A 21,595-nucleotide genomic window follows, 5' to 3' on the forward strand; every position below is an offset into this window, starting at 1 on the left:
ATGAATTAACCTTAAAAATCTAATAATAATTTTGTTATAAACTTCTAAAATTAATAATCTATCTTATATTTGTTATTTTTATAATAAATTTAACAAATATTTATTAAATTCATAGCAGATCAATTAAGTGTTCATTTTCTATTAAGTTAATGTTGGTTTCTGGCAAATCAACATACTACTATCAATTTATCCTATATATTAGCATGATAATAATTACAAATATTAATGTATTATGATAGAGATATTATTATGAATTTAATAAGTATTTAATATATGATATGTTATTATGAAATTTAATAGGTCTTGAATATATTTATCAATTTCAGTGATACCTCGATATCATCGACTGCACAACTAGTGACCCTCCACGTCTATCTGCCAAATGACTTCAGTGCCCTTACCACTTTGATCAAACCCCCGGATTACCATCACATAGATAACGTGACGTCACGTTATTTCGATGATCTTCGTTATTCGCCATGAGATAATGAAGGGTAAAAATGTCTTTACATTCATATCATTAAACAGCACTCTATTTTTTTAATATTAAAATAATACTTTATTTTTTTTATTCTAGAAATACATTTAAGTTCAACTAAAATTATTACAATGTAAAAAAATTATTTATACTTGGAAAAAATTTATTTTATATGAAGTATCGTTATATTAAAAATATAATTTTTAATTAGAGCATTGAGCTGTTATAACATCCGTTGGATGTTAATGAGATATTATAATACTTCTCCACATGAATGCATTTATTAAGGTGTTATAACACTCGTTGGATTTCAAGACATTGAACGTGTTCATGTGGCAGTGGAATGGATCAACTCCTGACTGACCTACCCCACATGTAATTATTTTTATTTTTTTTAATTATTAATATTAGGGTGTTATAATGAGGATGTATTACGGATGATCTTGTAATAATTTGATTAAAATTACATCAACTTAATTAAATTTATTTTAATAGTTTATATCAAGTTTATCAGGATTGCGACATGTATATGAATTTTGGTTAAAATTGCTATAAGTAATTTCGTCAAATTGCTCTAAAGTGTATCGATTTTGAATAAAGCTATTAAAATAATTTTAAGATAAACGTATTTTCAGAATAAAGATGGGATAAGATTGCTTTAATATTTTTCAAACTAAGACCCCTTTCAGGAAAATGATAATAAGAGTCTCTTTTATTTTTTATCTCATGATAAACTCTAATTTAAGATATTTTAGAGAAAATATTTTTCCAAATTTTGTTTTAAAATTAGTTTAGCATTTGACATTATTAAAAAAATTAAAATCAAGGTTTTCATTATTTACAAAAAAATTAATGAAAAATAACTAAAAAAGTAAAAAATTCCTTCTCTTTATTTATTTATAAATATTAAGTGTCTTATTTTTTTCTTAATCAAAGTAATCCTTGACGTTGGTAATCATAAGTTTTATTTATCCTTTTTAAATATTTTTTTAGAAATTTGATAATTAATTTTGAAGTGGATAATTTAATTTTATATTTATCTATCAAATAAATTTAAAAACCATTTTAAGATAAAAAATACCGTTATTTATGTCGAATCGTTTGTGTCGTTATATTGGCTGTTATATCAGTTTTAGCGGGTTTCGATCTGCAGGGGCAAAATCGTTATTTAATCTCGCTCTTGTTTTCCAAGATCTATCAGTTCACCGTTTCACTCGCAGACGTGAAATAAATAGTCGCGTTCGGAGCGAAGGGCAATCCTTCGCCGGCGACTGAGTTCGGAAGCGGAAGCAGAGATGTCGATCTCGATCGGTCGTTCTCCTTCCTCCACTACACTCCTTCCAAAGGTACGCTCGTTCCTCTTCCCTGGCTTCTCCTCTCTTGATAGCTACTTCCCCCTCTCTTTGCGCTGGATTTGTTTTTGATTGGTTGGTGTACTTCGATTAGGTCTGCAACTGGAGATGCTCCTGGCGATCTACTAGCACCCTTTTTCACCAAGTCCCGCGAACTTTCGTGGGAGTTCGGATGTCGGCCGCCGGCAGTGCTTCATCCCCCATCGGCGCCAGTAAATCTCCGATTTTGTGGCTTTTCATTTGATTTTGGGGGTTGGATGAGAAAATTAGTACCATCTTTTTGATTTTCCTAGATTTAAGCAACGAGCTGGATGCTGTTTCGAGATTCAGCGAGATTGTCCCAGATACCGTGGTCTTCGATGATTTTGAGAGGCATGCTTCAGTTAATCCTTGCTCGTTTTTCCCTCCTTAAATAAACCATTTTAGACTTTGATTTCTATTCATTTTATGATATTGTGGAATCTAGTGCAGGTTTCCCCCTACAGCTGCCACGGTAAGCTCTTCACTTCTCTTGGGGATTTGCAGCCTTCCTGACACCAAGTTTAAGGTGAGGAATTCTGGAACTGTGAATAAATGTGGACCTATCATTGTTATGAGAGCATATAAAGGTTCAATTACGGTATAATTAGTGAATCTCTTGGTGATAGAGTGCAATAGAGACAGCACTGGCCGATAGTGAATGCTTTGGACTAGAGAATTCTAGCGAAAGGTTATCCTGCTTCTTCGACAGGGTTTGTTACTAAACTACTGCTCTATGTAGATGGATGATCACTGCTCTATGTAGACAGAAGATAATCTAAGCAATTCTTTAACTTATTTTCTGTATACTATATATGAGGCGATATTGAACTTGGTGAATTGGCAGGCCTTGGTGAATGTGGGAGCTGAATTAGTTAGGTCAGTCCCTGGGAGGGTTTCGACGGAAGTTGATGCTCGCTTGGCTTATGATACACAAGGCATAATTCATAAGGTATGGTTAATCATCATGGATTTTTTTAGGCATAATTCATAAGGTCTAATCATCATGGATTTTTTTTGTTGCTTTCTTGATATGAGATTAGCTGACCCCAGGTAGTGGGATAAGGCTTGATTATTGTTGTATGGGATGCTGTGCTGCTTTCTTGGTTCCTTTATATTTATCTTTCTTTTGCAATTAGATTCATAATAGACCTGCCTGGACTATAGTCCATGATATATTTCTACAGAACCCCACCCATATCACTCAAGCATTTCCTTTGTTCCATATGTACCTTGTTTTTCATGGGTATAAAATAGTAATCTTCCATATAAGGCTCTAGGCAAAAATCAAAATGGTTCCCACTATTTTTAAAATCGTAAATGGGCGCCCTGGATTTTGATTATTTTCCAAAGGGCACCTCATCACCTCTGATGTTATGCAGGATACTGATTTGAAGCAAAATTTATTTTAGTTTTTCTTGTAACTCTAGGCTTGCTACAAGAGAATATTCACATCTTAATTAAGGATAGTCACAATTTAGAAATGGATAATCCACCTATGAATAGTCAGCTATTTGGCAAGTGAAATATATATTACATAATTAGGATGATTGTTGTCTCTTTTTAAAAAGTAAGTACTTCCAATGAATGAAACTATTCACTTTTCAATAAATCTGGATAAAGAGGGCTATAGTGGACATATTAGTGGCGATGGGTTGCTTCTTTCATGATAATCAAAACAGGGGTACCCTTCTTGTGATTTTGAACATAAAGAGTGCCCCTTTGATTTTTGCCCTGAGGCTGCTGCCAATATGTGGCCTTGGGATCATCGATACACATGGACTTACATCTCGGAGAAAAGAGGTTGTTTGGTGGTTCGAAAGTCTAACCTATTATAGTGGAGTGATCTAACCAATTGCTGCAAGTGTGACTCTAGTTTTGCTTGGGCAGTAGTTTATCATTATAAGATTTGATGGATCATCTATCAACAATCAGTGCATTCCTAGGGCTCTTTACACATTTCATATTTTCCCTTTTCTTGGTTTAATTTCTATTGATTCTTTAAATACTCTTGTCATACCTTGTTGCTGCTTTTAAGGTATTCACTATTGTATAAAATCTTTCATTTAGATGATCATAGATTAATAAATTGTTTCACTCAAGATTTGTCAACTATTCTAAACATATCTAAAATTTAAAATAAGATCAGGTGACTTAAAAGAGCATTATATATAATATCATATCGTGCCGTGCATGTATAGTTTCAGTATTTTTAAAATATAAAATATATTAACTAAAAATAAAAAATTTAATTTAAATATTTAAAAATAAAAAATAAAATATATATGATAATTTTATGAGGCTTTAAAATCCTATTTAAATTTCTGCATAGTTAGGAGTTAATTAAAATTATTAACTATGTTATTATTAAAACCTAAATTTTTTATAAAAAATTTGAATTCTGCGCGACTGCTACTGAGGCACATACGGGTCGCGGACTGGGGCACACGCAGTCTGCGTGGCCCATGCGATGCCTCCGGAGGCGTCGGTAGACCCGGGCGATGCCTCCGGACAGTATCCCGACAGGAATGCTAGTGTCGATGTCGGTCTGTTGGCGGAATGAAAAATTTCGTTGGCATTGAGCAAAACAGTTCGAGATTTCAATCCTTGGTAGGAACTATCATGTGACTACTAATCTCTTCTGATCTACTGTGTTTAGCAATTTCTGTAATGGAATGCCAGGTCAATCAACTGTTGAAGCTGTACAGCCAATTAGAAGTTTCCCCACAGCGTTTACTTTTCAAAATTCCTTCAACCTGGCAAGTAAGACTTGAAGTTGACTTACCTAGTATTTCCAATGTTGAATGAGTCAACATGCAAATGATGGTTGATTCATATTCAGTCTATTTTGTCTTTGATGAAAGTTTTTTCTCTAAATTCAGGGGATAGAAGCCTCTAGATTACTGGAATTCGAAGGAATACAGACCCATTTAACATTTGTATACAGGTATTTGCATTATTCTAGTCATAAAACTAGTTTTTCTAAATGGAAGCTTGAGTTAGAATTCTATTGGACAAAGAAAATTACCCTTGTGTAAAAAAAGAATTTTGAAAAGAAAAGGAAACTAGAAAGGGTATTTACCACTGCTAATTTTACTTCTTTATACAATGAATTTACTTTTTCACAGAGGATGCTTGGTCTTCCCCGGAAAAAAAATACTATAAATTGTATTAGGAATTGAACAGTTTTCTAAGAATAGGAAACTCTGGAACATTTCCTAAACAAACACATGAAAGTAATTTTCATGCGAATCCAATGCTCTTGCACTTAACTAGTTTGGTGTCAACTTTAAACATAATGGGAGGTTAAACATTATTTTACATTCATTCTTAGTTATCTATAGTGAGTTGGTTGCCAAATGTTTTATGGGGTCAATTGACCTCATCACCTCCTACATGGCTCTGCACCTAAGTAAACTCAGGTGCATCATAAGCATTCACTTTCCATAAATAGGATTTTTATGGGTACACACATGATGTTTAAAATAAAATTTACAAAAAAAATTTGGGCAAATGCATTTGCCAACCTGCTGGCCTCCTCATATTTCAACACTCCTTTGTATTTTATCATGAAAATGACCCTAGCGACCACCAAAATTTTCAGGAGTCTTGTCCAACATGATTTCTTTCTCACAAGTCTAATAATGTCTTCTGCAATTTTATTATCTTTGATTGCCTGCAGATTGCTATAGCCTATAGATGATTGTGATTAGTAATTTGAATAGTTTGTCAGAAACATTTAGCATGTGCAACTTCTGACTGAAGTTCTCTACCTCATTCCTCCATTTTTTTCCCTTTTCTAATAGTATTTCAATATCAATAGGGATTCTGAATTTCTCCCTTAGGGTTTGTTCCTTTCAAAGGATGGAAAGGTGGAGCGATATAGAAGTAGAAAATGGGTGAATGTAAAAAAAAAAAGAACCTTCCTTATATTTGTGTACAATTATTTTCTCACTTTTCCATCCTTTGGAGGTAACTGATTCTTTATATTATCAGCATCATTTAAATTTCAAGTTATATAATTAACTGCTTGTTGTTGTTCACTGGTTCAAATGCATAATCTCGTCATTTAAGTACTCATGTTTTTGTATATTGACAAATTTTGGTCTCTGGTGCCTATTATTTAATTAAAGAGGCTATTAATATTCTACCATAGCTTTCTTTGTTGGTCATTGTATTATATCTCTACCTTCTGACAATTCCATCCTTGCTGTTCTGATCTTAATGGGTTTTATCTCCTTGAAGTTTTTCTCAAGCAGCAGCTGCAGCTCAAGCTGGTGCATCTGTTATCCAGATTTTTGTTGGTCGTATCAGGGTAATCCTTATGTCGATTACTTATGCTAGAGTAAATATTCTTATATCCACTATGAAACTGCACTTCAGGACTGGGCTCGCAATCACTCTGGTGATTCTGAGATTGAAGCTGCTCGCAAGAGTGGTGAAGATCCTGGATTAGCTTTGGTAAGTTCACTTGCTGTTTGGGGTGAATATTTATGCAAGAACTGATATTAAGCAGCTAATTATACAGCAAAATCTCATAGACCTCGTGAAAATAACTTTTAACCACAGAAGCTATAAACTCTATCTGAGGGGTTTATCAGAATCTTTTCCTCAACCATGTCTGGATGAGATTACAGAAACATCTTGAGGTCAATATAATTGCCACTTCATCAGTTGATTTGAAGATTAAATTATAAGTATATGAGTTTGCCAAACAATAAGTTGAATTGTAATAAAGAAAATACTGCTTATCAAAAAAGGTGTTATGCCTCACCTTATATAGTCTAGTAATACAAGATAAGAACTCTGGCCAATGGCAGATTCCGGAGCCAACAGTTAGTGGGTTGAAAATATTATTGTGAACAATGATAATCACACAATCATTGTTATATCATAAATACATTCTATTATTACCACATTAGGTTTAGACTAAAGTATCACTTATTGTTATTATATATAATCATGAACTTTTGTTGAATATTTTATAAATCAAAATTTTTGTCACTGATAGAATAGAATTACCACATAATGATGAATTTTAAATTATCAAAATTTTCTTCTTCATTATTGAACTTAAAAAATTCAAAATAAAATAATACTTAGCCAACAATAAGAAAGAATGATAATGTGATATGGTAGATGGTTGCGAAGGCGATGAACATAATGATTTATCAACAGTATGTTCTTGATGAAAATGAAAATTGGATCATTATGGGTAGTGAATTGTACAGGAGCAGATAATAAGAAAAATGGTAGAGATCAATGTACAGGAATACTACAATTCTGAAAAGGTTTTTTCAGAGAAAAAGTCATCCATTATATTTGTGATTGCATATACATATTATCATATAGAAAAGAACTGTTTTAGACACATTTAAAAGGAAGCCTAAAAAACAGTACTAATGCAATATTAATTTTAATATTTATAAAACTTAGTGAAGTTATTAGATACACTAGGCGCACATGTATGCAACTAAAAACTAAAGTTTTTGGTAAATGACTAAGAATTACATTTCATCTCTAGGATTTTCATTTTAATTGGACCTTTACCTTTCTTAACACACAATGCAGGTTGAGAAAACTTACAACTACATTCACAAATATGGCCACAAGTCAAAGCTGATGGCAGCTGCAGTTCGGAATAAGCAGGATATATTTAACCTCCTTGGGTAGTCTTTGTTCTCTCCTCTTGTTTGTTTTGGGATTTATGTCCATCGTGTCAATCCTAACCTTAGGAACAATTTTCAGAATTGATTACATAATTGTGCCTGTAAAGATTCTAGAGTCTCTAAAAGATTCTGTTACCTATCCTGAGGAAAAGTATTCCTATTTTAGAAGGTTGTCGCCTGGGTCTGCTAAGGTGTACAATTTCACTGAAGGCGAGGTAAGATGATTTTAACTTTTATTTTGAAAAATCAATGATTTTTGTGTGTGATTCATTTTCCTCAAACTAATATTATGCTTGCTAATTAGTGCGGACATTCTCCACCTGATTCGCTCCTAAAACCATGTCATCCTGTAATCTCACCCTAAACATAGTGTTTTATAAACCATACTTTTATTTCAGCTTATGAAAGATAATCTCAGCTGTTTTAGATGCGTGAACCATGAGATTGATTTCACTTGAGTAGGTAGTGCAGTTATTGTGCTGCTTCTTTTTTTTTTTTAATTGCATCAAAACCATTTCACAATATTCATCCTTAATCCCGTGCGCACTTTCTGCTTTTTTTCAATGTACTGCTGAGGATTTATTGGTTAATTACTTAATCATATTGCTCTTAGGCTTTTACTACTGAATCTAACGGATCATGATTTTGATTCTACAATCTGCTAGTTAGACTTGCCGCCTGGTAGGCTTCCACGTTTATATTTTTGTTGAGTTCTCATGTCACACAGGAAGTAAGATGCTAACTTGAGTCTTGCAATTAAATTGTAATATTGTTAGAAATAAAGTTATATAGAAAACTATTCTTAGGTTAATAAGACAGTCTTAAGTTGAATGAGACAAATTGGTGTTTAATAATAAGACGCATAGTGGATCTATCGACAACTTAAACATCCACAATCTGTGTTAGTCCTGAGGGATTTAACAGTATTGCTAAAAGTAAAGATGGCTTAAAATGTTGAGTCACATAGGTCAGAGATCCCTTAATTTTAGTATATTGTAAAAACTCTCTTTGGGGATGTGGAATTTATCCTCTTATTTTCACTTCTTACTCTATAACATATGCTCCCTCATAGGGTTGTAAACAAGTCAAGCCAAGTCAAGTTTTGTGATGTTCAAGTTTGTTTGATAGGTTAATCGAGCCAAGCCAAGCCTAAAATGAATCAAGTCATTGAAATGAATATTCAAACTTGGCTTGGTTTCTTTTTTATGAGCTTTGAGTTTGGTTCAAGTTTGACTTGAGTTTGGTTTGTTTAGATGTTATCAAACTCTCAATTCAAGTTTGTTTGATTGTTTGAAACTTTTATATTTTAAATTTATTTGGTTAGTTATTGAGCTTGATAATACAAACTTATTTGTTATTTTGAAAGTTTTTTTGTTTATTTAACATGTTGATGCGAGTTTATTGAAAAACATGGTTCACAAACATTGTTCACAAATATTGTTCATGAACATTAACGAGCTGTGAATATATATGTGTTCAAGCTTATTCATTTAGTTTAATAAGTTGTTCAAGCCTATTTATTTAATTAATCTTGTGTGTATTGAACAAACATAAACAAGTTCTTATCAAGCCTAACACTAAATTTGTTTCAATTCATTTACAGCCCTACTCCCTCATATCCCAATTTCACTAGCGGTGAACAATTAAACTCTGAACCCATCTTAAAGTTCAAGAGAGTTCAATTAACCCAGAATGAATACTTAGGTTGGAACCTTTTAGTACTTTGGCATATTATGAGAATCTTTGTTCTGAGACATAATGGGTGAATTTTATCCTTTCATTCATTTTTCTATCTGCCTCCTTAACAAACATCGAACATCGACCTGTTGATTCGTATGCAAAGATCTAGTGTTACACTGCATGAGGAAACTGCTTCACACCTTTGTTCTCGTCATGACACAGCTTGTGAAGTGGGATCAAAGGAGTTTTGCGTCTGCAATGGGACCTGCCGCAGAGGAGCTTCTGGCTGCCGGGCTTGAAGGGTATGTGAACCAGGCAAGGCGCGTGGAAGAGTTTTTTGGGAAGATCTGGCCACCACCCAATGTCTAAGCTCATATCTATCTGAGGATAGAGCTGCCATTGGATAGTACAAGTTGGCTGATGAAAATTGAACACACGCCAGGTTTTCTTGGACTATTTAGTTTTTATGTGTCAGCCAGTTTTTGTTCTTAACATCCGTTTCAAGACGAGATGATGGATTCAATTTCATGAGTCAGAATTACAAACCTTGCGTTTATTTTGGTTTATTTCTCTTGTTGTTTAATGATGTTCAGATTTGTCAGGCCTTTGCTTGGAGATTGAAGAAAAGTTAAGAATAAAAAATAAATAAATAAATCTCAGTCAATCCCATTCATTATCTCTGGGGTGATCGGTTCGGTCCCACAGAAGTTTTTCACCAGCCATCAAGGTAAATCGGAAAGTGCACGCAGCGGTCAGTTCAGACGTTCAGTATTCTTTGATTGTGCTTCATATTTAGAGGAAAATTTTTACAAATATATCGTAGTTGGGGATTGAATTGTAGGTGTCTGAGTGACAATTTGGATGTTTTACTGTGGTATTATTGTCTCGGAGATAAAATTTAAAAATAAAAGAATCCTACAGGTGCATTGGGATCAAATTTGGATGAGATTTTGATAAAGTAGTGTCTCGTATATTGAGTGATTGTCTACGATTCATTAAACTTTTTCACACTTTTTAATAGGCTCAATTAATGTTTGAAAAAACAACAAAATTAAATACTTAAATTTAAAGACTCACATGTATTAATTAATGCATACTTTTGAAAAACAATCGAAATTAGATGTTTAAATCATCCTCATTAAAGAGTCACATGCATCGAGAATTCTCACTATTTTAAATAGTGTTCTGAATGATTAACTTTTGTGAGAAAATTTGATCTTTGGTTCGGTACAAATCTAATAGTGTTCCTCATCTGCTACAGAAGAGACAGCTAGATGGAGCACAAGGTCAAAGTGTTTGGTGTCTATGTTATAAATTTGGTCGACAGTCCCAGCAGATCCGTATCAAGACACATTGTCTGTCTCCCACATCTCGTAATCACAAGGTGAGCCAGACTGTGCAACCTTGCAGTGTACTGACTAGTTATTTCCAACAAATCTCAAGAATTGGGCAAATATCTTTCCCAGACATGCACGTTCGTCGCAGAGCGTTCGAGGAACCCTAATTCGCTATCTGGCACTGCACTTGCAGGCACATGGTCACGCTGACCAACCTCGTCGTGCAATTATTAGCCCACAATCCCAGTTCGGACGTACGACAGCTCGCAGCATTACCTGCTTCAGACGACTCAGCCATGTGGTGAGATACTGTTGTGTGCGTACATGTGTATGTATATACGCACACGCTTGGAAATGGCAGCGCATTTGCACGAACAGTAGTCGTGTGTGGAGCCCCTTCACGCATCAAAAGAATATCTCGGACAAAAATCAAAATACTGTCTTTATACCTATTTGATATACTGCACAGACGATTTTCTGCGCGGCCACACTGGATCCATTGTCCATTACACGATCGTGTGCCAGATCTAACCCTTTAAATATGGGAATATACAGTGTTTCACCCCGACTCCTCCACCATTGTTGCCCTCGCCGTACCATCCGGCCACCATCGATCTGGGTGTGATCGACGCGCCACTCGTCAACGCTTCGGTTGGCGTCGAATTCTGACAGAATTGTGGCCGGAATCCGATGCAATTTGACCAGAAACGTGACCGACAGTGACGCGCACTGGTTTCTAATCAAATTGCGATCGCACATCGGTCCTTCCTCGGTCAGTCTCCGGTCACTATTTGGCTAGTCTCCGATCGCGATTTAGTCGAAATTTGACGCGCGCCATTGCCAGCCACGTTCTGGCCAAATTGCGTCGAATTCCGACCACAATCCAGCCGGAATCCGATGCCGACCAAAGTGCCGGTGAGCGGCCCGTCGATCACGCTTGGGCCGGCGGCCGATGGTGCGGTGGAGGCGGCGACAACGACGATGGATCGACTGTGTCACTTACGGGGTCGTGCAGTATATATATATATATATATATATATATATATATATATATATACTCTTTTCTAATTTATTAATTATTAATACAACATCATATTTTTATTTTTTATTACTCCTATTACCCTTTCTTAATTGATTGTCTCTAGATAGAAATATTCTATTCGCTAATAATTAATTTGAATGAAGTGTTTAGTCGATTGAATGTACTCTTTGATTGAACTAATAAACTACAATAACATCTAATATTAAGTTGTCATCTAAGTGGAAGTATTGTATATAAAAAAAAAAAATTAAAAACTCAAAGTAGACCGACCACCAGGGTAAAATTTGAATGAAGCTCAAATGGCGGCCAATCCAGATGCCCACATTCTATATTAAGTTTCCCCTTTGCCGAAAATCCAAATGCCTCCAACCCTTCCTTATCGGATGTCCTACCGTTGCACCATTGCCCCGGGCAGAGGTATTGCCTTAAAGAGTTTCCTTTAATTTGCTAAGAGGCCTCCTATCTTCATTATTTATGTAGTATCCAATCAACTTTGTGTTGGTATTGTAGATGGATGGATTTACGATGTTGATCCAATGGTTGGGCTTAGTTAGTCAATTCGACGATGAGTTGACTGTTCGATCCAGTAGAGCTCGATATGATGACGCGAACCTTGTCCCGTTTATACTCTTGATATATTCTTTCGAATATCGAGGCACCCTTTGGAATCCTTCTTGGTATCGTCATTTCCAACTTAATCTCGTCAGTCGTCAAGTTATCTCTTTGGATATCGACATACTGTTTCGGATAAACTTATCCCTATGGATAAGAGTATTAAGGTTGAGATAAAGGCTAGACCTTTTTTCCTTAAGACGATATTGCCTCGCTCAAGTACTTATAGTTTATTGACAATTGCATATCTCAAGATACAACGACCTAGCTACATCTCGAAATAAGAGTTTTCCAAATTTTGAGTCCAGTCAAACTTTCAAAGCCTTCGAACTCTTAAAAAAGGAGAGAGAAAAAATTTAAGAGGAGATTTTACCACTTAATAATTGAGTTATTTGGAATAAAGCTTTTTTTTGTATTCACCGACCACCAGGGTAAATGAAGGGTTACTCCCAAGAAAAAAAAATTCTTGCAAATACGCCATAAGGGATTTTTCAAATTCAAAAAGGTGAAAAGATATGGGATGTGATATTTTTTTTTCACTTAAATATTATCGATTATTATTAATTAGTTTAATTAATCAATAATATTAATTAATTAAATTAATGTTATAGCTATGATTAATCTATTATAAATATTAGTTAATTAATATTACAATCATTGATTAATCTTTTAATCAATCAATGAAATTACTTTCAATTTTACACCCTTCAATTGCTTCACATGAATTGACATTCACACATGCTCGAGTTAACATTGATATAATCGTATCCATGAATCAAACTCGTGTGTAAGTCAAAACTTCAGTCCGATCATACTAGACCAACCCTTCCTTAGACATTAATTTCTCATTTACTCGAGTAATTAATTTACCATGATCTACTCATGAAATAGCTATCTTATCCCTATTTAATTGATTGATTATCAAAATTAATTTTTTCAACACTTTGTTCTATAAGGAGTTTCATGTGTCATGCATCTTATCAATCTTAACCTTTTGAATTTCCATGTGACAAGTACTAGGTAAGTTTGACTCGTAGGACTTTCACTTATCAAATATTTGATCTACTTCGATGGAAATTTATACTTTGCCAAGCATCAAATTAAGCTTGTCAGTACTCATTTGGTCAACCTAGATACAATTAGATCTCTCTATTGTTAATACTTGTTGGACTTATCTGATGTCAACATTATTGGATTTCTCCAATTGTTACTTGACAAAATATGCTGAACTAGCTTAAACCCGTAGAATAAAATTTTTGATCAAATATCAAAACCACTGCATGCCAGTGGGATCCACTGTCAATGTGAATGCCATATTCCATTCATGTTGGATTTTTCATGCTAAGTATTATTTCCCTATCAAAATATCTTTTTCATATTAACTATCTCCTTAATCGTCACTCGATAAAGTTTAACCTCTATAGGCTTAATTGCACCAATACTTTAGGTACTATCAACTCAACAAAAAAAAAAATTTATGTTAGGGTGATGTGATGTGGAAGTTAACGTTGAGATTGCTAAAAGAGGAGTGAATAATGAACTTACAATTTAAATCGTTATCTTTCTTTTTACTAATTTGCTAGAAAATTAAGAATCTAGTCAAATAATATTAAAATATTGATATTTAAATTTGAATTTAAAAATTTATATAATATTCAAATTTGATTCAAAATTTAAAAATATAAATGATTATTTACTCGAATTAGATTTAAAATAAAATTCAAATTAATTTAACTAAATTGTTCAAACTTTAATTTAAATAGAATTGAACTATAGTTCAAAATGATTTATATTCGAGTTATTCCAATAATATATTCATATTTAAATTATGAAAATAAGATAAATAAAGTTCAATTTAGCTCGATTTAATATTCCAATTTGGAAAAATTATTGAACAGGTTTGAATTCAGTTCGACTTCGATAATTTAAATAGAAATCAAATTGGCTCGAAAAAACTAGTAGCACCCCTATTCCCTTAATAGTTGGGATCCTTGTCGCAACAGATTTCCGTCACAAATTTGTGACGGAAATATGTATCGTTCGATTTTAAAATAGAAGATTAAATTCAAACCATCGTAATCATCCATTCAATCTATGGGTCTAGATTTAATTTTAATTTTAAAATTGAATGATGTAAATTCTCGTCATAAATTTGTGATAGGAGTCTATTATGGTAAACAGCTTTTTTTTTTTTTTCCCCAATCACACAATTACTCGGTTAAGAGATAACATCGATGCGTCCATACTTTAAATTCAAATTAATTAAAGCTTTGGATTCCCTTTTTAATCCACCCTTTTTTTCTCACACTGGTACGCACGGCCTTTTTGTAACGGTCGCCATAGCGTGAGCCGCTTGGGCCCACTCCTCTGCCTACTCTTCTCTGCGCGCTTCCCAACGAGCAACCGCGTACCAGTTTTAAATTTTATCCAAAGGTTTTTTTTAAAAAAAAAAATTACAATAGCAGTAGGTACTTAAGTGACTATTATAACGTATTAAAATAAATTAAAATTTACCCATAAAATATTATTATATCTTTTTTTACCAACTTAATAAAAATTATTCAAATTTATTTAAAATTACTTAATTAAAATTGGCATATTCTCCCTGGCCAATTAAAAGGGCACAACACGAAACAGGATGTCAGCAGATGGGTAATCAACAGAGTCCGCGCGTAGATTGTTTGATGCTTATTTTCCTGGTTCCTGCCCAACTAGGAGCAGCGGATTGGCCATCTCGCATTTGCGCTACTTTTCCTCGGCGTACGTGGCGCTCGTAATCGCCCTTGGTTGCATCGACTTCCTTCACGAAGCACAACCACTGTGAAGGTTACATCGCGAAACAGGATGTCAGCCAATAACAAATCATTAATGTTTTAGCGTAAAGCGTTCTGTATCTTATTTGCCTGTTTCCTGTGCGAATCGAGCATAGAACTCGTAGCTTTTTTTTCAAATACTAACAACGAGCCAGCCCCCCGCTCGCGTTTTCCTAAGCCGACGTGGCCTCCTTTCCGCCTTTATTAGTTTTGTCTCCTAGCCGAAGCGCCGCCGCTGCGAAAGGAGCAACGGGAAACAGGATTTCAACGGATAGATAGTCATTAATATCCACGCGTAGAATGTTTTGTAGATTATCTTCCTGTTTCCTGAGAAAATACAACAGCGGATTCCTCTCTTCTTAAACTAAACGCAGTCTCGCACCTCTGTTCCGGGTCGCTCGGCGTTGATCTCCCGCCTTCGACAATTAATATAAAAGTAGTGTTTAATTACACTTACACCCCTTGAAGATCGAAATTCAAAATATTTATCTAATGCATAAGTGAACAAGGGCAATATTGTAATTTCGAAAGTTAGAGAAAATTAATATCTGCGAAATATAGGAGGGCAAAAGCACATGCACGTCTTTCTAGAATCATCTAAACATCCAGAGTCTACATTCAAATTTAAATCTCCACTATAAAATATTCAAATTGCGTATGAATATTATATATTATTCTTTTCCCATTTTAAGTTCACCATTTCAAATTTATTTGCAAAAAAACTATATAGTAATTTTGCTTTTTTTAATTTTAAGCTCAAATTTCTACGGACGGAAAAACTTCTTATTTAAAATTTTATTATTAAATTAAGAAATGTTTAGATTTAAGTGGAAGTGGAAACAGAGCGAGTGTATATACTACTAACGGTACCGCTCTCAAGTCTCATCAGCTTTCTCTTATTACACCAACAACACCGGCTTAGTATAAAAGGAGAAGAGAGGGATCGCTGAGGCACAAGAGGAGGAGGAGAAGAAAAGTGGAAATGGTAGGGTTGTGTCTAGCGAGATCGGCGGCTGCGAGGAGGGTGGTGGTAGCGCTGTTATGGGCCACCGCCATGTTGTGTCCCTGCTTCGCCGAAGACCCCTTCGCGTACTTCGACTGGGATGTCTCCTACATCACCGCTTCTCCGCTCGGAGTGCCGCAGCAGGTGAGTTCTCAGCCTCGTTTATGCTTGTACTTTTTCGATCTGATGCAGTTTCATTTGTGTATTTAGATGTATGCTCGATCTGATGTTCTCGTACTTGTTTTGAGCTGAAGAGAGTGTTCTTTTTGAGGAATGTGATTCTTAGGGTTTCTTAGGTTTTTGTTTTGGAATTGTAAGGAGTGTTTGTTTGTTTGATCGGAGATAGGTGATAGCAATCTCGAAGCAATTTCCCGGCCCTGTTATGAACGTCACCACCAACTGGAATGTGGTTGTCAATGTGCTCAACAGCTTGGACGAGCCACTCCTCCTCACGTGGTATGCTTCCTTGTCTTTTCTTTTCCTTCTGATTTCGAGGGTTTTAAGCTTTTTTTCGTGATGTTGATGCATGTGATGGCTTTTATTCTTTCCCCCTTTTTCTGTTTTGTGTCAAGGGTTAAAATAGGTTAGGGGTTTTGATCTTGTCATGTTGATCTGCTATTTCCTTGTTTGAGTGGCGGAGGGTTTGGTTGGGTGGATGCTGATCTGTTTTGGTTGCTTGATCTGTTGTGGGACAAGGGATGGGATCCAGCATCGGAAGAATTGTTGGCAAGATGGAGTGCTGGGCACCAATTGCCCCATCCCCTCAGGTTGGAATTGGACCTACCAGTTCCAAGTGAAGGACCAGATCGGGAGCTTCTTCTATTTCCCCTCTCTCAATCTCCAACGTGCTGGCGGTGGCTACGGTGGCATCACTGTCAACAATCGTGCAGTCATTGCTGTGCCATTCGGCACCCCAGATGGAGACATCACCCTGTTCATTGGGGACTGGTACATTAGGAATCACACGGTGTGTTGGTTTTTCAGTTTCTAGTCACCCTTCTGGCTACCATGTGGTACTTATGAGTTTGGATTTGTTGGTTTCCTGTGCATAGGACCTGAGAAAGGCTCTTGATGATGGGAAGGACCTCGGAATGCCAGATGGTGTTCTCATAAATGGGAAGGGACCTTATCGTTACAATGACACACTTGTTCCTGATGGCATTGATTACGAGACAATCAATGTTGAACCGGGTACCTTCTTTCGCAACCTTAAATTTAAGCATACTGTGAAGAGTTTAGTCGCATACATCAATCAGGATGGGCAATTATTTGATCTGATCTACCCCACTTCTTACTGGGGACTGAAGAATATCAAATTACTGATGCTTGTCTCTTATTTAATCCAATCAGGATGGACAATTATTTGAAAATATTCTAATGGTACTTTGATACAGTTCTGAGTTCTCATTGTCATGATAAGAAATTGGGTTGGTGTGAAATAATACAAAAGATCCTTATTCTATCAGTAATTGGTTTTTCAGCTTGATCTCCGTTGTTTATTTATCATCAGAACAAAGTCATACACACTTGGTTGGTATATATGTGGATTAGTTTAGTTTGCTAAACCTTACAATACTTGCAGAAAGCACACATCCTTGAGCTTCTACTAACTCATTTAGCATAAACTAATTCTTGTAACTGAATTCTTCCTTTCTTATATTGTTTGTCATGTAACATGCTGTTCTATTTCATTGTGTAATTTTAGAGTTTAGTATTTGAATTAATTAACTGCAGGAATCTTGTTGACTTTATATGTCATTATTATTGTGTTTTTGTTGCTTTAACATAACATAGTTTCTGATAAAGTCATTTCCCTTGTAATAGGCAAAACATATCGGTTCCGTGTCCATAATGTGGGCATTTCAACTAGCTTGAATTTCAGAATTCAAAATCACAACATGCTTCTTGTGGAAACAGAAGGGTCATACACAGTGCAGCAAAATTTTAGCAACCTTGATATCCATGTCGGCCAGTCATACTCCATGCTGGTTACCATGGACCAGAATGCAAGCAGCGACTACTACATTGTGGCGAGTGCTAGGTTTGTGAATGAGTCACTATGGACTAGGGTTACTGGTGTTGCCAGTTTGCACTACTCAAATTCCAAAGGAAAAGCATCTGGCCCCCTTCCAGATCCTCCTAATGATTTCTTTGACAAGACCTTTTCCATGAACCAGGCTAGATCAATCAGGTTCGCATGCAATCCATATTTTAGATACAACAGTGCTCTGCATACTATTATTTCCAATAATTGTTTTTTTAATTTGATTTACATACAAATCAAAGCTTACATACTCAATTGATAATTTCCTTGGCTTTATTTGGTACTGAGTATTTTATGGTTCTGAAAGAATCTATTGATGTTTCCCTTAGTGTATCTGATATTAGTGTTCTAGTATCCATTTACTGTAGTTTTTTACCTTTTCAGGACGAATGTAAGTGCTGGTGCCGCACGTCCTAATCCTCAGGGATCATTTAGATATGGTTCGATTGACGTGACACAAGTGTATGTTTTGAGAAATGAGCCTCCTGTTGTCATTAATGGGAAGAGAAGGGCAACACTCAATGGCATATCATTTTCACCTCCTGCTACTCCATTAAGACTTGCAGATGCATTTGATAGGCAGGGAGTTTACACACTTGATTTCCCGACAAGGCCACTTGATAGACCTCCTCGACTTGGTACATCTGTGATTAATGGCACATATAAGGGTTTCATGGAGATCATATTTCAAAATAATGACACTACAGTTCAGACATATCACATGGACGGATATGCATTCTTCGTAGTGGGGTAGGAACAATGTTTTCATTGCTTAGGTGAAAAAGGCTGAAGTCTCATTTTCATTTTGATTTCTGACTTTGGTTTTTGAATAATATCAGGATGGATTATGGAGAGTGGACAGAAAATAGTAGAGGCACATACAACAAGTGGGATGGTGTTTCTCGCTGTACAACCCAGGTACCTAATGCTAGATATGCTTTATGATATGAACATATCTTTTCTGGATTCTATTTAAACTTAGTTTGAGTGCATAACATTCTGCATTATGTAATTTTTATATTTTTCACAAATCATAAATTTGATTTTGGCTGTAGACTTTGTTGCTTGCATTTTAGAATCTCTACTCTCCACAGTTATGCACTGCTAATGTTCCAGATACACCATAATCTGTTTACCTCCACTGAAGGTTTTTCTATTGATTGGGGAGCTGCACTTTCAACTTTTGGGTATTTAACATATGACTGTGGATGAAAATCTATCATTCAAGTGAAAAACTGAAATTTGAATTGCGATTACTAAAGATGCAAATGGATTTTTTCTTGTTTGGAATTTGGATCAGCACTATAAGTTTGTTTGTGGGTTAACTTACAGTATCTTGTGCATATGAATGCATATTCTCTAATTCCCTGTTTGTATCAACTGGCCAATCCTGAACCGTGTGCTTGTTTGATCAACATAAAAGTGAAAGTGAACTTCTATTCAGAAACATAACAATCACAGTTCAGTTTTTTTTAGTTTTCTCTCTATTGTGTGGCCCATTGTTTAAAGTGAAGGGATATTGTCTTTATGTAAGTTGGGGTTGTCATGATAATGATAGTTCTGTTCCTGAATAAATCTTCTTCTGTTGCACTTCTTTCATTTGGTAAAATAGCTCAGTTAGTCGTCTGCCTGCTATGCTGTATTTTCTTATAGGTTTTCCCTGGGGCATGGACGGCTGTGCTAGTCTCCTTGGACAGTGTAGGGTTTTGGAATGTGAGAGTGGAGAATCTGGATACGTGGTATCTTGGGCAGGAGGTGTATGTACGAGTCATCAATCCTGAAGATAGTTCTAACAAGACAGAGACGGAGATGCCAGATAATGTCCTCTATTGTGGCCTTCTTAAAGATAGACAGAAGTATGTTTCTATTATCCCCAGCACTTCATTTCAATGCAAATGTTTTTCACTCCCTCCTAATCATTCAATTCCACATTGGTGATTTTATTTGAATGTTTGCAGGAACCAGACTCCTCATGGTTCTCTTTCATCTTCATCATCCCTTGCCTCATATGTTGGGTTGATACTTCTTGGATCAATCATGTTGTTGGCTTCAGCCGTCATCTTCCCATAATTATTCCAGGTCAGATCGATGTGTTTGATGACTGGGAGGGAGCCTTTTACAAAACCCTTTTAAGCAATCTCATGACATGCTTTCGTTAGAGTATTTAGGATTTCTAAGTTGCAAGTAAATCAACTATCAATATGGATATTTGTCGTCTTCTAGCTCCCTTCATGGATATCATGTGATGATTCTTTTAGCTTAGATTGAGTACTGCCGTTTAGGTAACGTCGACATTTCAAGTATGTTAGGTTGGGAAGTAATTCTCAATGATGTACTGCTAGTGCTAGTACATTTTCGCAGTCATTTATCAGCTGCGTTAGTGTTTCTTGCCATTGTGGAAATTAACTTTAGGCTAGGGTTTTTTTTTTTTGTCCAGCTAAGTTTGTTTCTTAGTCAAACTCTTAAGAATGCGTGTGCTTATTATTAGTTAGTTGATTTATTTGTATTGATCAAACTATGAATTGTGCAGAACTTTTGCGTTTTATGGAACTCCTGTCATGCACATGGACGCTCTTTATGTGATCATGTTTATCTTCTGTTTTAGTGTTTGACTTCTTTTGCGAGTGAGTCGATAAACAATTTGTTCAGAGGAACAAGCTTATTTATATGTTTTGCAACTTTTTGGTATTTGTTGAATTGTCGATTTTCATTGACTCCTTTAAAAATGATTTAAATGATCTGTTTTCAAATTGAAAGATGGCTGCAAGAACGTCTTTTGGCTTTGGAAATTCTTATTTTTTCCTAGAAATAGAAATATTTGTTGCAAATTAGTTGTAAATTATTTTTATGATTTTAGTGATATTTTTATTATGTTAAATTTCTGAACTCTATATGGCAAACAATTATTCTGTCAACGGGATTGAGGCCATGGTTTTTGCTCGCACGCGTTTGATTGTAGCTTCATGCCTCAACGGTCGGGCTATGAGCACGCAGTTCGACCCCCAAAATTTGAGCATTAAATACCAGCATCATACCGTTCCTGAGGCCTACCAAAATCGGTCAGGCTATGGGCACGCAGTTCTGTGGAGACCCCCAAAATTTCAGCTCAATTATATATTTTTATTGAAAATATATAATTTATATGAACAAAAAAGATGAGCAAGTTATTAAATCAGGATTCAGCACGGTGTAGTTCGGGCTCTCCTTCACTATCAACATCAGTCTAAATTTTAAATATGAGGTTAAAGGATACATTTTGAATAAAAATTATAATTTAATATAGCAGCTTGAATTTAGTATATAAAATTACAATTAAAAAGGGAAATGAAGGTTAACTATCCATATCGATAAAAGTTTTAAAAATATATTTTAAAATTTAAAATTAAATTATCTTAGATTGATAATGTTACTTTTTAAAAAAAATATATATTTTTTGGTAATTCATACGGAGCATGGCCTCTCTGTTGCAGACACGACACGCAACAAACTGGGCTTGGCCTGTGATGATTTTGCGGGTTTGTATTGGGCCCGGCCCAGTGATGAGCCC

The 21,595-nt window shown here is 35.3% G+C and overlaps 2 protein-coding genes across 2 annotated transcripts; both read left to right on the top strand.

The window, feature by feature from the left end:
* Positions 1-1,697: 1,697 nt before the first annotated feature.
* Positions 1,698-9,705, top strand: LOC141814715 (uncharacterized). Its single transcript, XM_074702660.1, has 13 exons — positions 1,698-1,824; positions 1,925-2,042; positions 2,124-2,202; positions 2,302-2,377; positions 2,478-2,561; positions 2,696-2,800; positions 4,531-4,611; positions 4,731-4,795; positions 6,094-6,163; positions 6,232-6,309; positions 7,420-7,517; positions 7,597-7,732; positions 9,420-9,705. The coding sequence occupies exons 1-13, from the start codon at positions 1,774-1,776 to the stop codon at positions 9,564-9,566; spliced, it is 1,188 nt and encodes a 395-aa protein (XP_074558761.1). The 5' UTR covers positions 1,698-1,773; the 3' UTR covers positions 9,567-9,705.
* Positions 9,706-15,980: 6,275 nt separating this feature from the next.
* Positions 15,981-20,517, top strand: LOC141814700 (monocopper oxidase-like protein SKU5). Its single transcript, XM_074702638.1, has 9 exons — positions 15,981-16,148; positions 16,351-16,460; positions 16,701-16,971; positions 17,057-17,195; positions 17,829-18,195; positions 18,433-18,798; positions 18,888-18,966; positions 19,702-19,904; positions 20,007-20,517. The coding sequence occupies exons 1-9, from the start codon at positions 15,984-15,986 to the stop codon at positions 20,116-20,118; spliced, it is 1,812 nt and encodes a 603-aa protein (XP_074558739.1). The 5' UTR covers positions 15,981-15,983; the 3' UTR covers positions 20,119-20,517.
* Positions 20,518-21,595: the final 1,078 nt, after the last annotated feature.

The sequence above is a fragment of the Curcuma longa genome, chromosome 21 (genome assembly GCF_044706935.1).
Source record: "Curcuma longa cultivar G26 ecotype Majalengka, Jawa Barat chromosome 21, ITB_CL_G26_1.1, whole genome shotgun sequence".
In the NCBI taxonomy this organism is placed as follows: domain Eukaryota; kingdom Viridiplantae; phylum Streptophyta; class Magnoliopsida; order Zingiberales; family Zingiberaceae; genus Curcuma; species Curcuma longa.